The 21,150-nt window shown below is 39.6% G+C and overlaps 1 protein-coding gene across 1 annotated transcript in view; it reads left to right on the top strand.

The window, feature by feature from the left end:
- Positions 1-4,207: 4,207 nt before the first annotated feature.
- LOC139462509 (nitric oxide synthase, inducible-like) overlaps positions 4,208-21,150 on the top strand; it is a 59,711-nt gene continuing 42,768 nt past the window's right edge. Inside the window, exons 1-8 of the mRNA XM_071244281.1 lie at positions 4,208-4,244; positions 13,633-14,051; positions 15,307-15,449; positions 15,893-16,055; positions 17,946-18,037; positions 18,653-18,794; positions 19,347-19,486; positions 20,259-20,433. Of these exons, the coding sequence (XP_071100382.1) occupies positions 13,689-14,051; positions 15,307-15,449; positions 15,893-16,055; positions 17,946-18,037; positions 18,653-18,794; positions 19,347-19,486; positions 20,259-20,433 (1,218 nt within the window). The 5' untranslated portion in view covers positions 4,208-4,244; positions 13,633-13,688. The remainder of the gene's footprint in view (positions 4,245-13,632; positions 14,052-15,306; positions 15,450-15,892; positions 16,056-17,945; positions 18,038-18,652; positions 18,795-19,346; positions 19,487-20,258; positions 20,434-21,150) is intronic.

Consider the following 21,150-nt stretch of genomic DNA (forward strand, 5'->3'; position numbering starts at 1 on the left):
GAGAAAGATTTCACTTCCTCTTTAATATTAATGCCCAGCAACAATGGTGATTATGTGTACATAATGATGATTGTGTCTCCATAAAGTGTATGTCTATAATGGTGATTGTATGTCCACAGTGGTGATTGTGTGTCCATAGTGGTGATTGTGTGTCTATAGTGGTGATTGTGTTTGTCCGTAGTGGTGATTGTGTGTCCATAGTGGTGATTGTGTGTCCATAGTGGTGATTGTGTGTCCATAGTGGTGATTGTGTGTCTATAGTGGTGATTGTGTGTGTCCATAGTGGTGATTGTGTGTCCATAGTGGAGATTGTGTGTCCATAGTGGTGATTGTGTGTATCCATAGTGGTGATTGTGTGTCCATAGTGGTGATTGCGTGTCCATAGTGGTGATTGTGTGTGTCCATAGCGGTGATTGTGTGTGTCCATAGTGGTGATTGTGTGTCCATAGTGGTGATTGTGTGTCCATAGTGGTGATTGTGGGGAATCGAACCAGGATCTTCGACGTGACGAAGTGCTCTGTCGGTAGAACAATGTAGTGCATTCGAAACAAAACTTCTAGATATTTATTATCATCGATACTCCTCTCGTGTCCGCAACTGCCAATAGAGTAATTTTAAGTCGAATAATAAAAGAGACACAGAGCTTTAGCCGAGACGTATTTTCTTAACGATAGTCTTCTTACTTGTGTGATTATGTAGATGTACTAATTAGTCTAAATCCATCTTATTCACATGAATAAACATTTTATTTCATGAACCTTTTTAGGGTTGTGTTTTCCCAGGTCGTGGTCGAAACATAATTTTAATTCTACATCTAACTATAGAGATACAACATTTTTGAGTGTTTTCGGTTACATAATTTATATTTCAGTTTTGAATGCTTAATCAAAATGTTAGTGTGCTGCATATGACAATGTTTCGGAATCGCATGCCGTTTTCCGGCAGGGTTATCTTCAGCTATTGACAATGTTTCCATATTACAGTCTGTTGTTGGTCGTCTCTTCGGGAAAAAGAAAGACAAATTATATGTTTTATTGTATTTTGCTAAGGCTTTCGATTTAGTTATGGTCAGTCCAACACAAGGGAGTTTCGCCAAAATTGTTATGTTGTACCAAGTCTATTTATAAAAGTGTAAAAACGTGCGATAAATTTCATACTTAAATTTCAGATATGTTTGACTAACGTGGGAGTTTGTCAGGGATGTGTCTTAAGCCCCTTGCTGTTATCATGTTTTCATGTTATCCTGGCATCCAGTTGCATCTAGACTTGACTCATTTATTCTTACTCTTGCTTGCGGGTGACGTTCTTTTATCAGACACTATAAGAGGGTTACAAAAACGAATTAACGTTTCACAACAGTATTGTCATGCATATGATCTGAACGTAAATCTAGATAAAAGTTGTGGTTTGTAAGAACGGTGGTATCCTTTATAGGCCTGAGAAGTGGTATTTTGGGGGCAATCGCATTAACTGTCTTTCATCTTACATGTATTTTGGGTATATTATTTTCTAGGAACTTAACCTGGTATAAGCACTTTCCGAATTCTTCTTTTGTAATCTAGAATAGCGTTGTGTGGTAATACGTATCTGTCGAAACTTAGACCTTGACATACGATGTTTTCTTTAACGTTTTAGACCATAGCTCTTTTGTTATAAACGTGGTTTAACCAACGTCATTTTCGGTTAGACCACGGACGGAACTACTTTTTCCAAGCAAAGTAGCTGCAGTCGTGAAGCTTGAAGGTTAATAACCATATCACGTGATGTTGATGTTAAACTCCACCTTCACAGGTCGAGAACCTCCGACATCCATCGCCGCATACTTTGCCGTTTCTGAGGATGGCGAAGTTGCAGTACTTGCAATTGTACGCTTGCGCAGACCCTTCACAATCTTGCTTACGCCATCCTCCTGATCGTCACTTTTGTCCTCTTGTATGACCTGATAGCAAAACGGACTAGTCATCGCAGCAACGCTATCAACTGCTCGTCAACTCCTGACTGGTAGAGGCGTGTAGCACACGTAGCACGCAAAGAGTGGTTAGTGTAAAAACCTACAAAATAAACAGATTGTTTTAGGTTAGAGGGATTACTAAGTAAACAAAACGTTAAAAAGTAAGTAATTGATGAATCCGATGACGCGCTTGATTTGGTAATCAAATATGACGCCACAATCTAAAAATTAACTTTCTCCAGAATCCATTCAGTTGATGTTTATGGTCTCAAATGATTTCCTGTGCAATAAGAAAACGACTTTATGATATAAACAGAATCTTGCTGTCATCACGCTCATGTCACTGATCTATTATACTGTAAAAATGATTTAAGCAAATCCACAAACATTTGAAAATTTTACATTTTGATTTACGGTTTTTGAAACTATACCCAAACATTATGTACAATGTACTCATCCCCAGTAAATCCAGCAGCGGCACACAATCGACTCACTGTCTTCGCTAGAGTATTTTGGCCAATGGGACTGCAGGAGTACCACGTTTCCCGCCGGGGCTTCAGTAATGGATGCAAGTAGAAGGCATCTGGTACAACCTCTCAACACTCTTGTTAGGGTCAGTACTAGTGTATGCAGTAACACACTTCGGTGGAACTCCTACATCTTTCAGTCCTCGTTGATTACATTTACTGATGCATTCGGCGTAACGAAAATATTCTCCTTGATTATTCGATCCCAATTCGAACTGGTGGACTCTCAACATTCTATGTTCACAGCCCGACCGCAGTGCAAAATTTAATCCACCCAAATACACCATCGTATCCAAGAGGGCCTGTTGATCCGAGAAATCCCTTTTCCCACAGAATCTGTTCCTGATGCACGGTAATGATGCAAGCTTGGCGTGAGCGCAATGCCATTACCTTGCTTGTCCTGTCTCTCATAATATTGTCCAATGTGTTTCGGAAAGAAACTGGACATCATGATTGTTGTTGTTCAAGTGCATTTGTATGAGTAAAACAAATTGACGAAGAGTCTTTGGTGGATAATCCGTACCATCCTGCTTCCGAACCTCGAGGATAAACCGACACATACAATAATTCAGTTCGTCGTCATTCAAATCCAATAGTTTATTGGTAATCAGACTAAGCCGCTTACCCGATGTATCGCCTCCGTGATTTTTTGAATTGCTTGAACATGGCCATTCTTCGAACAGTCGACATGCCCAGTCGATATTCTTGCGAGTAAGTAGATTCCTTTGCAATTAATTCCGAATCCTCCATTTTCATAAACTTAGTTTGTGAACAGAGAATCTCTTCGTTGGAACTACTCATGTTGCTGCTTCCAAGGCAAATGGCTTCCCCAACTGACCATGTGGTTTCGAACTGCGCATGTCTTCGCCGAGACACTGCACGTGTAGCATGTGATTCCCATGCGCACAACATTTGCGAGCTTCGTAACTCTTCTGCACAGAGACAGTTCCAACTGATGTGTGTGTTTTGCCACAATATAGTTCGCGAGGAAATTTTAAAATAAAGCATTAGTTGATGAAATAACTCGTGAAATGTAATTATTATTATTTGGCAATGGTCTAAGTAAGTTAGACCATTCGGACCTTGTTGTCAAATGGATGAAATGGTTAGTTAGACCACGAGCGCGAAGCGCAAGTGGTCTAACTAACCATTTCAACGATAAGACAACATGTCCTCATGATCTAACTATTACTTAGATATTAAAGTGATGTAAATTTTATTGTATGGTGCTGAAATATAAGGCGTTTATATTTTCTTCGTGTGAAGTCGTCAACTCAAAAATACGTTGTTCGTGGTGCGTGTGCTGTATCATGGGCCCATAGCCCACGTGACCGTAAACCTGCTGAATAAATAAAAATGATACAATGGAAAAGCTTACTCATGACGATTGTTTTTGTAACTACAACACACTAACAAATAAAAAAAAATAACAAACCATCAGTCAGGTTGAATGTAAAGAGGGGAGTATTCTGGTGGGCAATAATTTATTACGAAAGACCCAATCGTTTCTCGTCTCCGTGTGCACCAGGAAGTCTAGAAAAGTGAATCATTATCAGCACGAACCGGTTATTTTCAACAATGCTTTCATGGTGTGTTTTTACGAGGTACTATCAAAGTGCATCACGTTTCACCTTGTTGCCTTTCTATTGACATAACAAAAATTGGATATTTGTAAGATGCTGCCTCTGATATAAATACGCCATCAATCTGACAGCCTGATCAGTGCGACCAGAAACACTGTGGACCACTACATCTAAATTATCAATGTGAGTATCAGATTAGCCATGTACTTATTGTATGCATTGTTACGTACAATATTTTGTTTCATGACATTCGTTCGCACATTATTACGTATTAGTTACATACAACATTGTGTTTTAGAACACTCGATATTCAAAGCTTTATTGATCTTCTGAAAGCTTACCCGTTGTGACATCTTTTGGAAATCGCATCATGTGAAAAGTTATATTGACTGCAATGAAAGCCTGTCAGCATACTAAATGTTAGCATGGTCAAGGCTGATCACGTTATTGAAGCATAAAAATGTTGTAGATCCCTTACAATAAATTACATCTGTACAAATATTGACCTAACAGAACACTCGTGCACACACACTCGTGCATTGGCCACAGACTATATTTGGTTTCAGATCACACGTGCGCACATTGTAATGCATTGATCACATGCATATTGGGTTTCCGAACACACCTGGGCACATTGTAACGCATTTGTTACAAAACGTAGTGAACACAGATACAGTTACGTGTCTATATTCAGAGGTTCGGGACAATTTGTGAAAAATGAAACCCAAATGTCATCTGAAGTTTACCGAGAAAACAATATGTAAAATGCTGGACTTTCTCATTGTTAACATGTACATTGAATTAGGGGGTAAGACATTTAGGCAAGAAGTAGGCTTTCCCATGGGTACCAACTGTGCTCCCCTTATTGCGGATCTGTTTTTCTATTCATATGAATCGGAATTTCTGTTCGGATTGGCAAAGTCCAAAGAGGGTAATTTGGCCAAGAAGTTTAACTTAAGCTTCAGGTATATCGATAATCTGATATCGTTCAATAATAATAAATAGCCCATTCCCTTCCACTGATTTACCCACCTGAACTAGACCAGTGAGACCGCCTCATCTGTTTTATATTTAGATCTATGCAAAAAGATTCATAGCGACTAAACACTCTCCGAAAGACTGTATGACAAGAGGGATGGCTTCAACTTTCCAATGGTCATCTTTTCCCTTCATGTCGAGTAATATTCCTGCAGCTCCAGCCTTTGGTGTTTACATTTTACAACTTTTGAGCATGCTCTTTCTACTAAGATTTCAAAGAGTGGCATACGACTCGCGTTCAGAATTTGTTTGATCATGGCATTCAAAGCCTCAGTAAAGTTTTCAAAAGGCTTTATGGTAGACATGTGGGAGCATTTCCAATGAAAATGATGTCCGATGCATTTCCCTATTTTGACCTGTACCATATGTTCCCGTGTTTTTTGCAGGTGAAAAATTTACTTGCCTATGCATGTGCTTGTGACGGGTGTCATGGGGTGGGGCCGGACACGCTCACCTTTTCGCGAACACCTAGGGAATCATTACTATTCGATAGTAATTCATAAACACATGCTCATGATACAGTCGGAATCATAAATCTATTTCTATTGGATATGGAAAGGGTTTTGTCGCTCTATTTACATACTATATTGGGTTTTAGAACACACTGTAACGCATTGGTCACATACTACATATATTGGGTATCTGAACTCTTATCCACGCTTGCTGGGGCCTAAGGAACAGTTTGTAATATTCTTGGGAGCTGGGGTTTTGTTTGAAACAGAATACAGTATTAGTCATCACTTCAAGATAATCAATATTTTCCGCTTTTGGGGAACCCACATTCAACAAACAATTTCTTTTTAATGAAATTGTGTGAGTGGCGGGTGCTACGTACTGGTAGGACATGAGGTGCTTACCCTAGTCACGAGCACCTGGTGTCATCACTAATTTTCAGTGATCCATTCATATAATTTTCACCTCTATTTTGCTTTTTATGTTCTATGGAATCAGCTTCGGAAACTGCTTGTATAATTATTCTCTTGCATTGACGTTTTATATTTACGAACCACCCAGAATGTCTAGTGAACGACTTTTTTTGTTAATTAATAGACAAATTATGTTGTTTTGGGCAGAATGCGCGAACATGAAAAAGCAAGCCTGTTACGACGTAAATTGTAATAAAAAGGTAAATTGTAATAATATTTGACGTAAATTGTAATAAAAAGGTAAATTGTAATACTTGAAGCAAATTGTAATAATTTTGACGTAAATTGTAATAACAACGTAAATTGTAATAATATTTGATGTAAATTGTAATAAAAAGGTAAATTGTAATACTTGAAGCAAATTGTAATAATTTTGACGTAAATTGTAATAACAACGTAAATTGTAATAATATTTGACGTAAATTGTAATAAAAAGGTAAATTGTAATACTTGAAGCAAATTGTAATAATTTTGACGTAAATTGTAATAACAACGTAAATTGTAATAATATTTGACGTAAATTGTAATAAAAAGGTAAATTGTAATACTTGAAGCAAATTGTAATAATTTTGACGTAAATTGTAATAACAACGTAAATTGTAATAATATTTGACGTAAATTGTAATACGCAAATTGTAATAAAAATTGACGTAAATTGTAATAATCTCTACTTGCGGTAAAATGTAAAAACAATTTACGTAAATTGTAATATCCTTACTACCGTAGTGTCCAAGACGCTAATTGACTAAAAAGGATCTTTGTCAGTTGAGCTTGCGTTTCACATGTACAGTTCGAGAATTACTATATGTAGAAGTGCACTCATAGATCTGATACCAATGACATATAGAGGTCGTATTTACTGGCACACACACACACACACACACACACACACACACACACACACACACACACACACACACACACACACACACACACACACACACACACACACACACACACTCACTCACTCACTCACTCACTCACTCACTCACTCACTCACTCACTCACTCACTCACACAAACACATATACATACATACATACATACACACACACACACACACATATACATACATACATACATACATACATACATACATACATACATACATACATACATAAACACACACAAACACACACACACATACATACATACATACATACATACATACATACATACATACATACATACATACATACATACATATACCTATGTGTGTATGTGTTTGTATGTATGTGTGTGTGTTGGTGTGTATGTGTGTTTGTGTGTGTGTGTGTGTGTGGGTGGGTGTATGTATTTGTGTTTGTGTATACTGATGAGGGCATAGTATCGGAGATAAATATAATTTGGTTTCTTAGTTAGTCACTATTCTTTACACTGGAATGTTAAGAAGGTTTGCTATAATTTCAATATTTTATTACAGTGCTTGATGTTAGCTGGACATATTTTAATCCTCTTAAACCCCCAGAGAAGATTATCCTGTGAGGTAATTTTTGTCCGTATATATGTCACAAATTAGTGATAACTTATGAAAAACGTAATTATCTGTTTCGAAAATGATGTACCGCATTATACGTGAGGTACCAAATTTGGTATCAAGGTTGCTTGGCACAATCCATCAACGATTGCCGAGTTTAATGATCTTAGAATACTCTTCGTATAAGGTCAAAGAGAATAATAACGTTAGTGACAAAACCCTTTTCATTATAGATTTTCCATCCTTTCAATTTTGATCAAAACAGATATATTTCAGCAATAATTGATTGCAACAAATTTATTATACATTCTGATGCTCTTTGAAACTCAACAAGACATGCCCGAAGATACTGGATATTATTTGTGTATGCTTTGAATTATGATTTCGTGCCGTTATCATGATGGATTCTGTTTTTGTTGTCGGGGCAAGGAGTTATTATCCAAGCAAAAGTTGTCAGTAAGTTGTTGTTAGTTCTTCATGACATATGAAAGGAATCCAGACAGTTACATTTATTCATTTATTTCATTAAATATACTTCTTCTTATGAAAGGAAATATTTTATGTTATATTAATGATCCATATGTTAATCACACATTGCTACAAATATTGCATAAGTTAACATGGTTTGCATTTATTTATTATTATTTCTTTATCTGTGAGAAGTTCACAGAGATCGAGAATACACAATATCTAATAGTATATGCAATGTAGGTAAAGAATATCCACGCCCCTCTTTTGATATTAATAAAAACATTGTATATAATGTTATGTATTAAGTATTCTCCTTTCCCATGCTGCATTTGCTGACGACTGTTTTTTAATCCTTTGACATTGCACAGGAGATCATTTGTTGTATTTGAATTCTTCGTCAAAATACAATGTATAAATACCATTGAATTGTCTTGTTTGTTTCAAGGAAACGGTCATATGCTCTTTATCAAATTAAGTAAACCTCCAATGCAAATCGACATAATTTCAGGGTCCGGTTGCACAGAGCTCTCTTCGGTAACTCGTAACTCAATTTTATTGCAATGGACTCCTAGCTGAGCTACTATTGGATGATAAATCAATTAACCTATTTGTCGAATAGACGTACCTAATGTAATCCATCATTTTTAACCTGAGGATGGATCTTTCAGTCATAAATTTCGATGTGTACAGTTGCTAGTGTATCATTCTAACAATACAGACATGACACAAGCTGCACGTAAAATAATTGGTAAATGTAGTCCTTGCGGGTTCACATACCTACATGTACATCGCCCAGGACATTGTCATTATTTGCTTTACATCCTCCGAGCAACGTTAAAAAAATTGAAGCTTGAATAATAATAAATTGATATTACGCATATGAACATGTATAAATCAGCTTCCACACAGACTACTGCAGAATGACATGTCATCCATTTGCTAGTTTAGTTTAGTTTAAACATATTTTATTCACAGAACAAAATGAGAATTGTATTGGGGACTAGTTCTTGCAACTTAGTAAACCCCTCTCCGCATAAAATATGTACAAATATACAGTTGCAATATAAATAAATTTGCTTCAGTCAGTAAAAGTCAGACTTTCCACGTTTTACACATCAATATATTTGTTATAATTATTCCATTGTGTATATTACTACCTAATTTACCAATTGAAATATGATTCCATTAGGTTAAATATGAACAATTATGATGAAAATCGTCAATAGGATATATTACAATTAAGTACAAAACACACAGAGTATTTCTCAAATAAATAAGAAAACTAAGTTCATTCTAGTAATTAATCCTCTTCTGGACAACCATAGAAATGAAATTCCAATGCGTTTATATATACATATAAATATACAACAATGTACGATAACGACCTCAATCCTCCCCCACGCCCATACTTTAATGACGATTGTACGATAAACACTGTACCAACCCTGACAAGGATAGGTTCTAGTCATTTAACGCCTTTGGCACTAAACTTATAAGGTTACTACAATTTACGTAAAGCGTTATTACATTTTACCGCAAGTTGAGATTATTACAATTTACGTCAATTTTTATTACAATTTGCGTATTACAATTTACGTCAAATATTATAACAATTTACGTTGTTATTACAATTTACGTCAAAATTATTACAATTTGCTTCAAGTATTACAATTTACCTTTTTATTACAATTTACGTCGTAACAAAGCCTCTAAACTGTAAATTGGGTCATTATGAAACAGATGGTTTGATACCATTTCTCTGTAGTCGCCAAAGTATGAACACAATCGCTGACCTCAGTGGGATACCTCGGTATTTCAAGATTGGACTTTAAAGTTTGTCCGTTTTTTTCGCTGATGTCATGATTAGTGTTTGATACCTCTGTAACCTGGTGGACGGGTTTTATCTGTTTATCCTCAGTATATGGGAACAGCCCTCTTTTGTAAATATAAGAAAGTACTGGTGAAGAGTGACCCTCCTCAACACACTCAGTAGGTGAGGGTAGAATTAAGACGGTGCTAGGTTCTGCGCTCTGGTCCCTTTCCAGTCTTGTGGGTGCGTGAGTATAGGGCGCGTCGCGTTTAGCAATATTTTGGCAATTTAACCAAAATGGCTTCAGATATTCGGCAATAGAAAATCTGAACTAAAGAACGATTTAACCACTAGACTACCCGTCTGTTCCTCCCATCCAAGAAACAGCGCAGTGTTACTTGACTCGGTTAAAACTGGGAACTTGTCTTTCTGTAAGTGAAGTCTCCTTAACTACATGAGTGAGTGAGTATGGTTTTACGCCGCTTTTACCAATATTCCAGCAATATTACGGCGGGGGACACCAGAAATGGGCTTCACACATTGTACCCATGTCGGGAATCGAACCCGGGTCTTCGGCGTGACGAGCGAACGCTTTAAACCCTAGGCTACCCGACCGCCCCTCTTAACTGCATGGTGATTGTCAATTGGCAAAAGCCTGTATCATTAACAAAGTTTCTTTTAACAGTTTTCTGGCGGTGATCTTCATCTCCGAAGTTGTGAATATTACACAAATTACTAGGGCTGTTACGATTCACTCGCGTATTCGGTGAATCGAACCGTAACCATTCTTGAATTGAATTCGTTATTCATGGCCACTAGAATCGAATATTTATGAATATGCTATCATGTATATTTACATACCCTGTACCTAAAAATACCCATAACAACATATTATATGCATAGATTTCTTTCAATGACAACACTCTAATAATATTTAATTTGACAGTAATGTGGTCACTGGTCATTGTCGCATTTGAGCAGATACTAGTACCTGGATAAGTGCAGTATATAAATATATAATTTATTAATAATTAAAAAAACATGTCAAATAAATTATGTTGTATTTGTTTCACTGAATAGAATAAATAATACATAAACTGCTGACTTGATATTGTAATTGTGAATTAATATTCGTATTCGTTACCCTGTATTCGTGATATGAATCGTATTCGCCTCATAGTGTATTCGTTGCAGCCCTACAAATTACTCTTGGTAAGGTCATCATCAGAATACAAGGACCAGAGGACGCCTACCCCTTCAATGATGGTTTTGTGTCTTCGGGTTTTGTTTCAGCATTACGATCACGCCAACAGTAATCGATTGTTTTATTTTACTCAAAGTTCATTTTTGACATGTTTATGTCATTTCACCTCTGGCAGTCCTCTGTCAAATACAATTCAGTCGAATTCTTTTCAGAAACAAGTCAATATTATCAATGTATATATTTATCAAGTAATGCATCAATGTCATGATTTCACCGAACCTTTACAGGTCAGTTTTCTATTGTCATTTCAACATTGCAATGTATTGTTTCGTCACATAGTGAGTAACCAATGAAATGCAGACATTCTTAATAAAGGTACGATACAAATATTTACGCATGACTAGGTCCAAGGGTCCTTGTTTTCGAATATTATCCTCGTCAAAAGTAATCATTCGTCTTTTTATACCGAAATTCACTTTAAAATTAACGAAGCCTCTAAATCGCCCTCTGTTTCATTACGATAACATCGCTCACAACCGTGAAATGCTAGCTCCCTGACGCCATCTTGTTTTCTAGCAGACGAGTCAATATTCACCACGTGAAAGGTCAATATATACTGATCATGTGACGATTCAATATTCGAGGTCAGTGTCAGTCACATGATTTAGTGGTCAACATTGAAATGTTTTGTTTCGTCACGTGGTACGGATTAACCAATAGAATTGCAAGATTCTTAATATAGGCACAACTGAACAACTTTTTTGCTGTTACATTGGGTACAAAGTATTTCAATGACAACTTCATGTATGATTATAGGGTTGAAGTATTTCATCCTGGGCCAGTTTGCATTCCGGGTTAGAATAAGCCTCAGCACCTATGGTGTTCGTAAGAGAAGACCAAGTGGATCGGTTGCTCAATCTTGACGACTTGATAGATTGCGTGTCAATGTACCCGACAGTATTAATCACTGTTTTGTGTTGTCCAGTCTCGATTATATATAGACCGCCGTGATATAACTTGGATATTGTTGGGTGCGGCGTAAAACAATGGACAATATATATCGCTGAGAAAAGCGTGATCTTTGACGTAGCAGTGAGTGACATTTGAGACAAAGTAGAAAATATATCTTAGCTCACAGGGACAGAGGTCGTTTGACCATCCATGAATGAATGGTCGCCAAAGTTTCCGGACAGAAGTGGCGTGGAAGCGATAGTTTAAATGACATTTTAAAAAAATCTTATTACCGGTTGCCCCAACGTGAGAATTGTCAACTTAACTACTGTTATTATCATATATTTATAGAGGCAGTGAATCAGTGATAAAGTACATCTGGGCCTTGGTTAAGAAAGTGTCTACCATCTAACGTGCGTGCGTGCGTGCGTGCGTGCGCGTGTGCGTGTGCGTGCGTGTGTACGATGCGGGGTAGGGGACGGAGAGAGTCTAAAACTTGAAATTATTCGTTGCCAAATTACAATAGTTGTTTTATGGATTTGATTACTTCCGTACTGTTGCAATTACTTCGTGGATATTTTATTGCAAAATAGGTCCTCAGCAGCCCGTGATTGTAGAACTAGACTAAAGAAGCTAGCAGTTACGAAGAGTGACCTGTCTGAATGTGTACTATTGCATGTCGTGGATAGTTTTTCATGCTATCAACCCCTGGTCTGTTGGCCATGCCGCCTTGATATTCCTGGATTTATACTACGAGTTGTATAAGAGTCACTCAATCACTCCATTGTAACGCCGTTACTGTTCAACTGCCTATGAAAATATACTAAATTAACTGTATTTCCGGTTTATTTGGATCATCTACCCGAACCATGCACGAAACGTTAGGGTATTCGTAACAATGTCACATAAACGAAACGGTCCAAAGAAAGTAGGTGGGTGTTGGGATTAACCCCGTTTGTCCTGTGTAGTGATATCACGGTGTGTCAGTTTGGTGCCACGAGCACGTTTATGGTGCTGACAAACCTATAAACACATCAGGACGAACCGGGATTAGAACCCCGAACACAGGTTCCTGGCACGCCTAAGAGACGCAACTCAGCGCAACCATCTGCGGCGCCTTCGACAAATGGGTCACCCGTGCCCTTATATTCATTTGAAGCTACACCGACGAATCAAACTTTATAAACTTATTACAACTGGTGCGAAACGGGTACCCATATGTATGATCTTCTCTTCCGTTACCGGGGTGCACGGGTGGCCCAGTCGTCTGAGGCGCCGTGATTCGCTGTGCAGAGTTGCGTACCTTGGGCACGCCAGAAACCTTTCATTGTGGGTTCGAATCCCGGTTCGCCCCGATCATGTTTCTAGGTTTGTCAGCACCATACCCGTGCTCGTGGGTTTCACCGAAGTGGTAAACGTCTGAGACCATTTCGGGCTTTCCTCCCACATTAAGCTGACACGCTGTGATATAACTGAAATAATGTTAAAAGCGGCGTTAAACCATACTCACTCACTCACTCACTCACTCACTCACTCACTCACTCACTCTTCCGTTACCATCCGCCGCGATGAACGTCAACGTCGCTAAACGGGTCGTAATTCATAACATTTTTTTCTTATACAACCACCAATAAATTAAGAAACAGAATATGTGAGTTTATCAAGTTGTTTAATTGAGTATCTTCACTTTTCCAGAATCCAGTGACTCAACGTGTTGTATGTTTGGGTAGCCTGGACAAGTCTCCCACGTTATGTCCGCCGCAGGTTATCTGAGCGCAGAACTCTGCTCCTCAGTGTTGTGTTGCCTGAGGAAGAGGCAAAGAATCCCCTCGTCAAGAACTGAGCAAGAGTCTGCAGCATCTACAGGAAAGACGACCGGGAACGGTGTGACGCTGGTGACGTCCACAACGAATCCAGATATCTCTTTCATGACCCAGAAGTCCTATTTTCCGAACGAGGTATCCACAACGAACCCTATGACATCTTTGACAAATAACGGGCCCCCAAAGTGTCCTGTGATGAATCATGGACCAACAGCAAACGGAGTGACCTCTCTGAGGAACTACCTGGATGGAACCGTTGCCGTGGATACGCTGCATGAGAAGCAGCGTCAGGTGTGTAACTAGTTGTAATACTGTCAGTATCATGTAGCCGTAATGAACTAGTTGTTACACTGTCAGTATCATGTAGCCGTAATGAACTGGTTGTAATACTGTCAGTATCATGTAGTCGTAATGAACTAGTTGTAATACTCTCAGTACCATGTAGTCGTAATGAACTAGATGTAATACTCTCAGTACCATGTAGTCGTAATGAACTGGTTGTTACACTGTCAGTATCATGTAGTCGTAATGAACTAGCTGTTACGCTGTCAGCATCATGTAGCCGTAATAAACTAGTTGTTACACTGTCAGTATCATGTAACCGTAATGAACTAGTTGTTACACTGTCAGTATCATGTAGCCGTAATGAACTAGTTGTTATACTGTCAGTATCATGTAGTCGTAATGAACTGGTTGTAATACTGTCAGTATCATGTAGTCGTAATGAACTAGTTGTAATTCTGTCAGTATCATGTAGTCGTAATGAACTAGTTGTAATACTGTCAGTATCATGTAGTCGTAATGAACTAGTTGTATGACTGTCAGTATCATGTAGTCGTAATGAACTAGTTGTAATACTGTCAGTATCATGTAGTAATAATGAAGTCAATTATATGTGATAACGTCAGTATGATGTAATAAACTAGTTGTTATACTGTCAGTGTCATATAGTCGTAATGAACTAGTTGTTATACTGTCAGTATCATGTAGTAATGAAGTCAGTTATATGTAATGACGTCAGTATGATGTAGGTTTATTCAACTACCATGCAATCATCAATAATAACATGGATAAATATTCATAATCATTGGGAAAATACTTGAAGCCTGTTTCCATGTGACGTGACTGAAATAGTGTTGGGTGAACCACCCTTAATTAATTAAACGATTTGTTTTGCATGTATATGTTTAGTTTCCAAACTAGTGATCATGATTTTTTTGACACCTTAGCCATGCTTGTGGGTTCGACCAAACTTGTAAATGGCCTATTTTGGACGTTCCAAACCCATTAAAGAAAGCCATTGAACGACATCCACAGACTGGAAGATCTAACTTATAACGTGACCTAAACACGTCACAATTAAAGTCCATTTTGTCACAAAACACAAGGGTTATAACGTCAAGACAGGACTTGTGAAGCCAAAAAAGACGTGCGCAACAGCATGGTAATGTAGATCTCGTCATGAGCGATTGATGGCTATGTACATGTACTTTTCAAACTGTAACTGTAATCTGGTCTATTCATTCATTTATTTTCTTATTCTCAGTCCGGGATATGTACAAACAATCTGTGCATGGGATCAACAATGTTAAACGATGACATGAAACACCCTCGGACGATCAGGTCAAGGGAGGGTCTACTTGCCGATGCCGAGGACTTCCTTGTCCAGTATTACACGTCATTAAAAAGGTATTTAGTAGAAATGCCAGCAGAATTAAAAACATCCAAAGATATAACAAAATCACTTTAGTGAATCATTGAATAATCAGTTAAGTACCAACTATTGAAAAGCATTATTCGTACAGTCATACGTATACTTTCACGACAAATGGCCATTATGAATATTCTTTTGAGAAACATGGTCACTCAGCACAAATAAATTATATAATATATGTTCTGAAAGATGACCACTCATCGCAAAATATCAAAGACGTATGTTACCGGAAACAGAACGAGCAGTTAAACAACAGTATACATTTATTTAAGGACTTGTATTTAAAATAATAATAAGAATTTTCTATCTCAAACAAATAAATATAAATTCAACAACCACCTCCCCAACCCATGAAAATACGAAAATGTCGGCCGTTACCACCCGTGGTAATTATAGATTTCTACTTCATTCTTACCAGCCTCGACTCTGCAAGCCATAGGATGAGGTGGGCAGAAGTTAAAGAAGACATAGCCGCAACCGGGACATATGACCTGACCTTGGAAGAGCTAGCCTTCGGTGTGAAGACAGCATGGAGAAACGCGCCACGGTGTATTGGAAGAATCCAGTGGTCAAAACTGAAGGTCAGATGGTTGCCCGCAGCCGAAATATAGCACTAGAACAATCATGTGTGTCTGAAAATGATTTGGTAGTCAAAGAACTATAATGGCCATAACCAAAATCTATCTCTGTTGAGGGAAAGCACTAGAACTGTCAGTACCAGCGTGTGCGTCTCTAGGAGTACCATTTCTGGTGTCCCCCCGCCGTGATATTGCTAGAATATTGCTAAAAGCGGCGTAAAACCTCACTCACTCACTCACTCATTCTCTCAAGGAGTAATTGGTAGAAGCAGAACCAATGTTTACCAACACCTATCTCTGTAGAAGAAATTGGTAGCAGTAAAGCAGTCTTACCAGAGTTTATTGCAGTTTTTCTCTGCAGCAGTTTTCCTAGGATGGGGGATCTATTGCTAAGATGTTTTTGTCTGTGTTTAAAGATTGGTACCATCAGGACAAATATTACCAGGATGTGTGTGGGGGGAAGGAATTGGTAGCACTAGGACAATCATTACAGAGACGTGTGTATGTAGAAGGAATTGGTAGCACTAGGACAATCATTACAGAGACGTGTGTATGTAGAAGGAATTGGTAGCACTAGAACAATCATTATCGGGACGTGTGTCCGTTGAAGGAATTGGTAGCACCAGAACAATCATTATCGGGACGTGTGTCCGTTGAAGGAATTGGTAGCACTAGGACAATCATTACAGAGACGTGTGTCCGTTGAAGGAATTGGTAGCACTAGAACAATCATTATCGGGACGTGTGTCCGTTGAAGGAATTGGTAGCACTAGGACAATCATTACAGAGACGTGTGTCCGTTTAAGGAATTGGTAGCACTAGGACAATTATTACAGGGACGTGTGTCCGTTGAAGGAATTGGTAGCACTAGGACAATCATTACAGAGACGTGTGTATGTAGAAGGAATTGGTAGCACCAGAACAATCATTACAGGGACGTGTGTCTGTAGAAGGAATCGGTAGCACTAGGACAATCATTATAGAGACGTGTGTCTGTAGAAGGAATTGGTAGCACTAGGACAATCATTACAGAGACGTGTGTCTGTAGAAGGAATTGGTAGCACTAGGACAATCATTACAGGGACGTGTGTCTGTAGAAGGAATCGGTAGCACTAGGACAATCATTACAGAGACGTGTGTCTGTAGAAGGAATTGGTAGCACTAGGACAATCATTACAGAGACGTGTGTCCGTTGAAGGAATTGGTAGCACTAGGACAATCATTACAGAGACGTGTGTCCGTTGAAGGAATTGGTAGCACTAGGACAATCTTTACAGAGACGTGTGTGTGTAGAAGGAATTGGTAGCACCAGAACAATCATTACAGGGACGTGTGTCTGTAGAAGGAATTGGTAGCACTAGGACAATCATTACAGAGACGTATGTCCGTTGAAAGAATTCGTAGCACCAGAACAATCATTACAGAGACGTGTGTCTGTAGAAGGAATTGGTAGCACTAGGACAATCATTACAGAGACGTGTGTCCGTTGAAGGAATTGGTAGCACAAGGACAATCATTAGCAGAACGTATGTTCGTTGAAGGAATTGGTAGCAATAGGACAATCATTACCAGAACGTGTGTCCGTGGAAGGAATTGGTAGCACTAGTACAACCATTACCGGGACGTGTGTCCGTTGAAGGAATTGGTAGCACTAGGACAATCATAACCGGTACGTATGCCAATTGAAGGAATTCGTAGCACCAGAACAATCATTGCCAGGATGAGTGTCCATTGAAGGAATTGGTAGCACTAGAACAATCATTGCCTGGATGCGTCTGTAGAAGGAACTGGAAGCACTAGAACTATCATTACCGGGACATTATTTGGCTTCATTGCAATGTTTTCGTTATTTATTTGAGCTTTCCACAAGTAGGTGTGTGTTACTCGTTCCAGGTGATGGATGCTCGTCACGTGTCCACGGCTCGGGGGATGTTTGAAGCTATCTGTTCCCATCTTGAATACGGCACCAACAATGGTAACCTCAGGTAAAGATAGCGTCCGATATGATATTTTGATGATAGAAGTAAGTACTGAAGTGCGTGTCTGTAACCGCGAGTATATAGCAAACATCATTAAGGTTGTGTTAACTCACACTGACTGGTCATATGCAATGGCCAATGTGGGTCCAGAAATAGAAAAGGCTTCTATTGAAAACCGTGAGGCGAAGCTATCACCATCAACAATGACACTGTATGACGTCTTCATTGTCTCTATCTACATGTATACTACTATTGTTAAACTATTGTTGCTCCTGCTTCTTCTACGATTCGGGTCGTGGGTTCGAATCCCAGATTTTCACTTATCATCAATATTATTATTATTATTATTATTATTGGTGCGAACCCCCGACCGCACCACACCAAAACATGGAATTTGTTGTTACCCTGCCTGGTGCTCAGCATTAAGGAGATAGAACAAGGACTGGTTGGCTCGGAGTCAGTGTACTGTGTCTGAGTGAGGTATTTATGTTAAACTGCGGCATGGTATGTCAGTGGGCGAGCACTTTAAATTGGCATCAGTAGTACTACTTCTACTACTACTACTACTACTACTACTACTACGTCAACACCAACTACGACTGCCACCAAAACTTGTTCCAGGTCCACAATCACGGTGTTTCCCCCGCGTAGATCCAGGAGAGAGGACTTCCGGGTATGGAACAACCAGCTGATCCTATACGCCGGCTACCGTCAGCCTGACGGCAGCGTCATCGGCGACCCCTCCAACGCCGAGTTCACGGAGGTTTGTTTACATTCAAGTGGCACGCTGTAGATAACAGCTACGATAACAGAATCGTCTAACACAATAGGTCTAACAAAACACCATCCATATACACGTCTCGTTATCCGTCTGGACGATGTGAGGGGTTGGGGCTTGTAATGACGCGTGCGTGCGTGCGTGCGTGCGTGCGTGCGTGCGTGCGTGCGTGCGTGCGTGCGTGCATGTGTGTGTGTGTGTGGCAAGGTGTGTGTTTGTGTTTTTCAGCTATTTATTTTGGGGGTAAAGCCTTTTGAGAAATAATTTTGTTTTCGAATGGGGTATTCGTGTTAACCTGCCGCATGGTATCTCAGGGGTCTAGCACTAGAACATCAGCATTCATCCGGTCTAGTACAAACACACACCAACACACACACACACACACACACACACACACACACACACACACACACACACGTCGCTATATAAGTGCAATAATCTTGAACGCGACGTTAAATCCCATTTCACCTCACCTCACCTCCAGAATATCAAAGGCCCACCTTTAAAAATGTCTCTCCTTCTTTTACCTATGATCAGATATGCGAGGCGCTAGGTTGGCGTGGAAAAGGCGGGTTGTTTGATGTCCTACCACTCGTTCTGTCAGCCGCAGGCGGAGACCCAGAGGTGTTTGACATTCCCGAGAAGCTTGTCCTGGAGGTTGAGATGAAACACCCCAAGTTTGTACAACACTTTCTCATAGTAGACACAACCTATGAATCACAGCTTCTTTACTTCTGTAAAAAGCGACGTTTCCGTATAGATATTTATACCGTTGTCAAGCAGGAATCTATACCGAAACGGCGCTTTTTACAGTATTAAAGAAGTTGTTGTCCATAAATTGTATCCGTGGGGGGAGGGTGCACTGGTTGTCCAGTCGTCTAAGGCGCCGCAATTCGCTGTGCAGAGTTGCGTCCCTTGGGCGCGCCAGAAACCTATGATTTTGGGTTTGAATCCCGGTTCGCCCCGATTATGTTCCTAGGTTTGTCAGCACAATACCCGTGCTCTTGGGTTTCACCGAAGTGGTAAATGTCTAAAACCTGCATCACTACGGGCTTTCCTCACATATCAAGTGAGTGAGTGAGTGAGTATGGTTTTACGCCGCTTTTAGCAATATTCCAGCAATATCACGGCGGGGGACCCACATATCAAGCTGGCACGCCGTGATGTAACTGGAATACAGTTAAAAGCGGCGTTAAACTCAACTCACTCACTCGCAGATATAGAGACCAGAAGCATGACTCCCTGAGTCAGAAAATATAAACTATATCTTTGCTTTGAATAATTCGGGATAAATCACTGCCCTGGTTTGCTATTGGTGTTATTTCGTTTACTTGGATCACCAAGTGATGGATATGAAGCGTTTTATTCATGGTAACGCTTTTGTAAATTGAAAGTAAGGCCTTTTTTACAATAAGAACTATATTACATATAGACACTTCCACTTTCTAGATACGCGTGGTTTGAGGAGTTGGGCTTGAAGTGGTTCGTATTTCCGGGTGTGTCCAAGATGGTGCTCGACTGTGGCGGGCTGGAGTTTCCCGCTGTCCCCTTCAACGGCTGGTACCTGGGGACTGAGGTCGGGGCCAGAAATTTCTGCGATGCTGCAAGATACAACATGACTGAGGTAAGTATACCGCTTGATGCACCGTCACTTAGATAGTTGATGAAGCAGGGGAACGCGTGACGCCGCAAGACACAATATGACTAAGGTAAGTGTACCGCTTGATGCACCGTCACTCAGATAGTTGATGAAGCAGGGAACGCGTGACGCGTCAAGATACAACATGACTGAGGTAAGTGTACCGCTTGATACACCGTCACTCAGATAGTTGATGAAGCAGGGAACGCGTGACGCCGCAAGATACAATATGACTGAGGTAAGTGTACCGCTTGATGCACCCTCACTTAGATAGTTGATGAAGCAGGGAACATGTGACGCCGCAAGATACAACATGACTGAGGTAAGTGTACCGCTTGATGCACCGTCACTTAGATAGTTGATGAAGCAGGGAACGTGTGACGCCGCAAGATACAACATGACTGAGGTAAGTGTACCGCTTGATGCACCGTCACTTAGATAGTTGATGAAGCAGGGAACGTGTGACGCCGCAAGATACAACATGACTGAGGTAAGTGTACCGCTTGATGCACCCTCACTTAGATAGTTGATGAAGCAGGGAACGTGTGACGCCGCAAGATACAATATGACTGAGGTAAGTGTATCGCTTGATACACCCTCACTTAGATAGTTGATGAAGCAGGGAACGCGTGACGCGTCAAGATACAATATGACTGAGGTAAGTGTATATTAGATAGTGCCACTTAGATAGTTGATGAAACA

This window comes from Haliotis cracherodii, unplaced genomic scaffold (genome assembly GCF_022045235.1).
Source record: "Haliotis cracherodii isolate W230 unplaced genomic scaffold, xgHalCrac1.p SCAF_15, whole genome shotgun sequence".
Lineage (NCBI taxonomy): Eukaryota > Metazoa > Mollusca > Gastropoda > Lepetellida > Haliotidae > Haliotis > Haliotis cracherodii.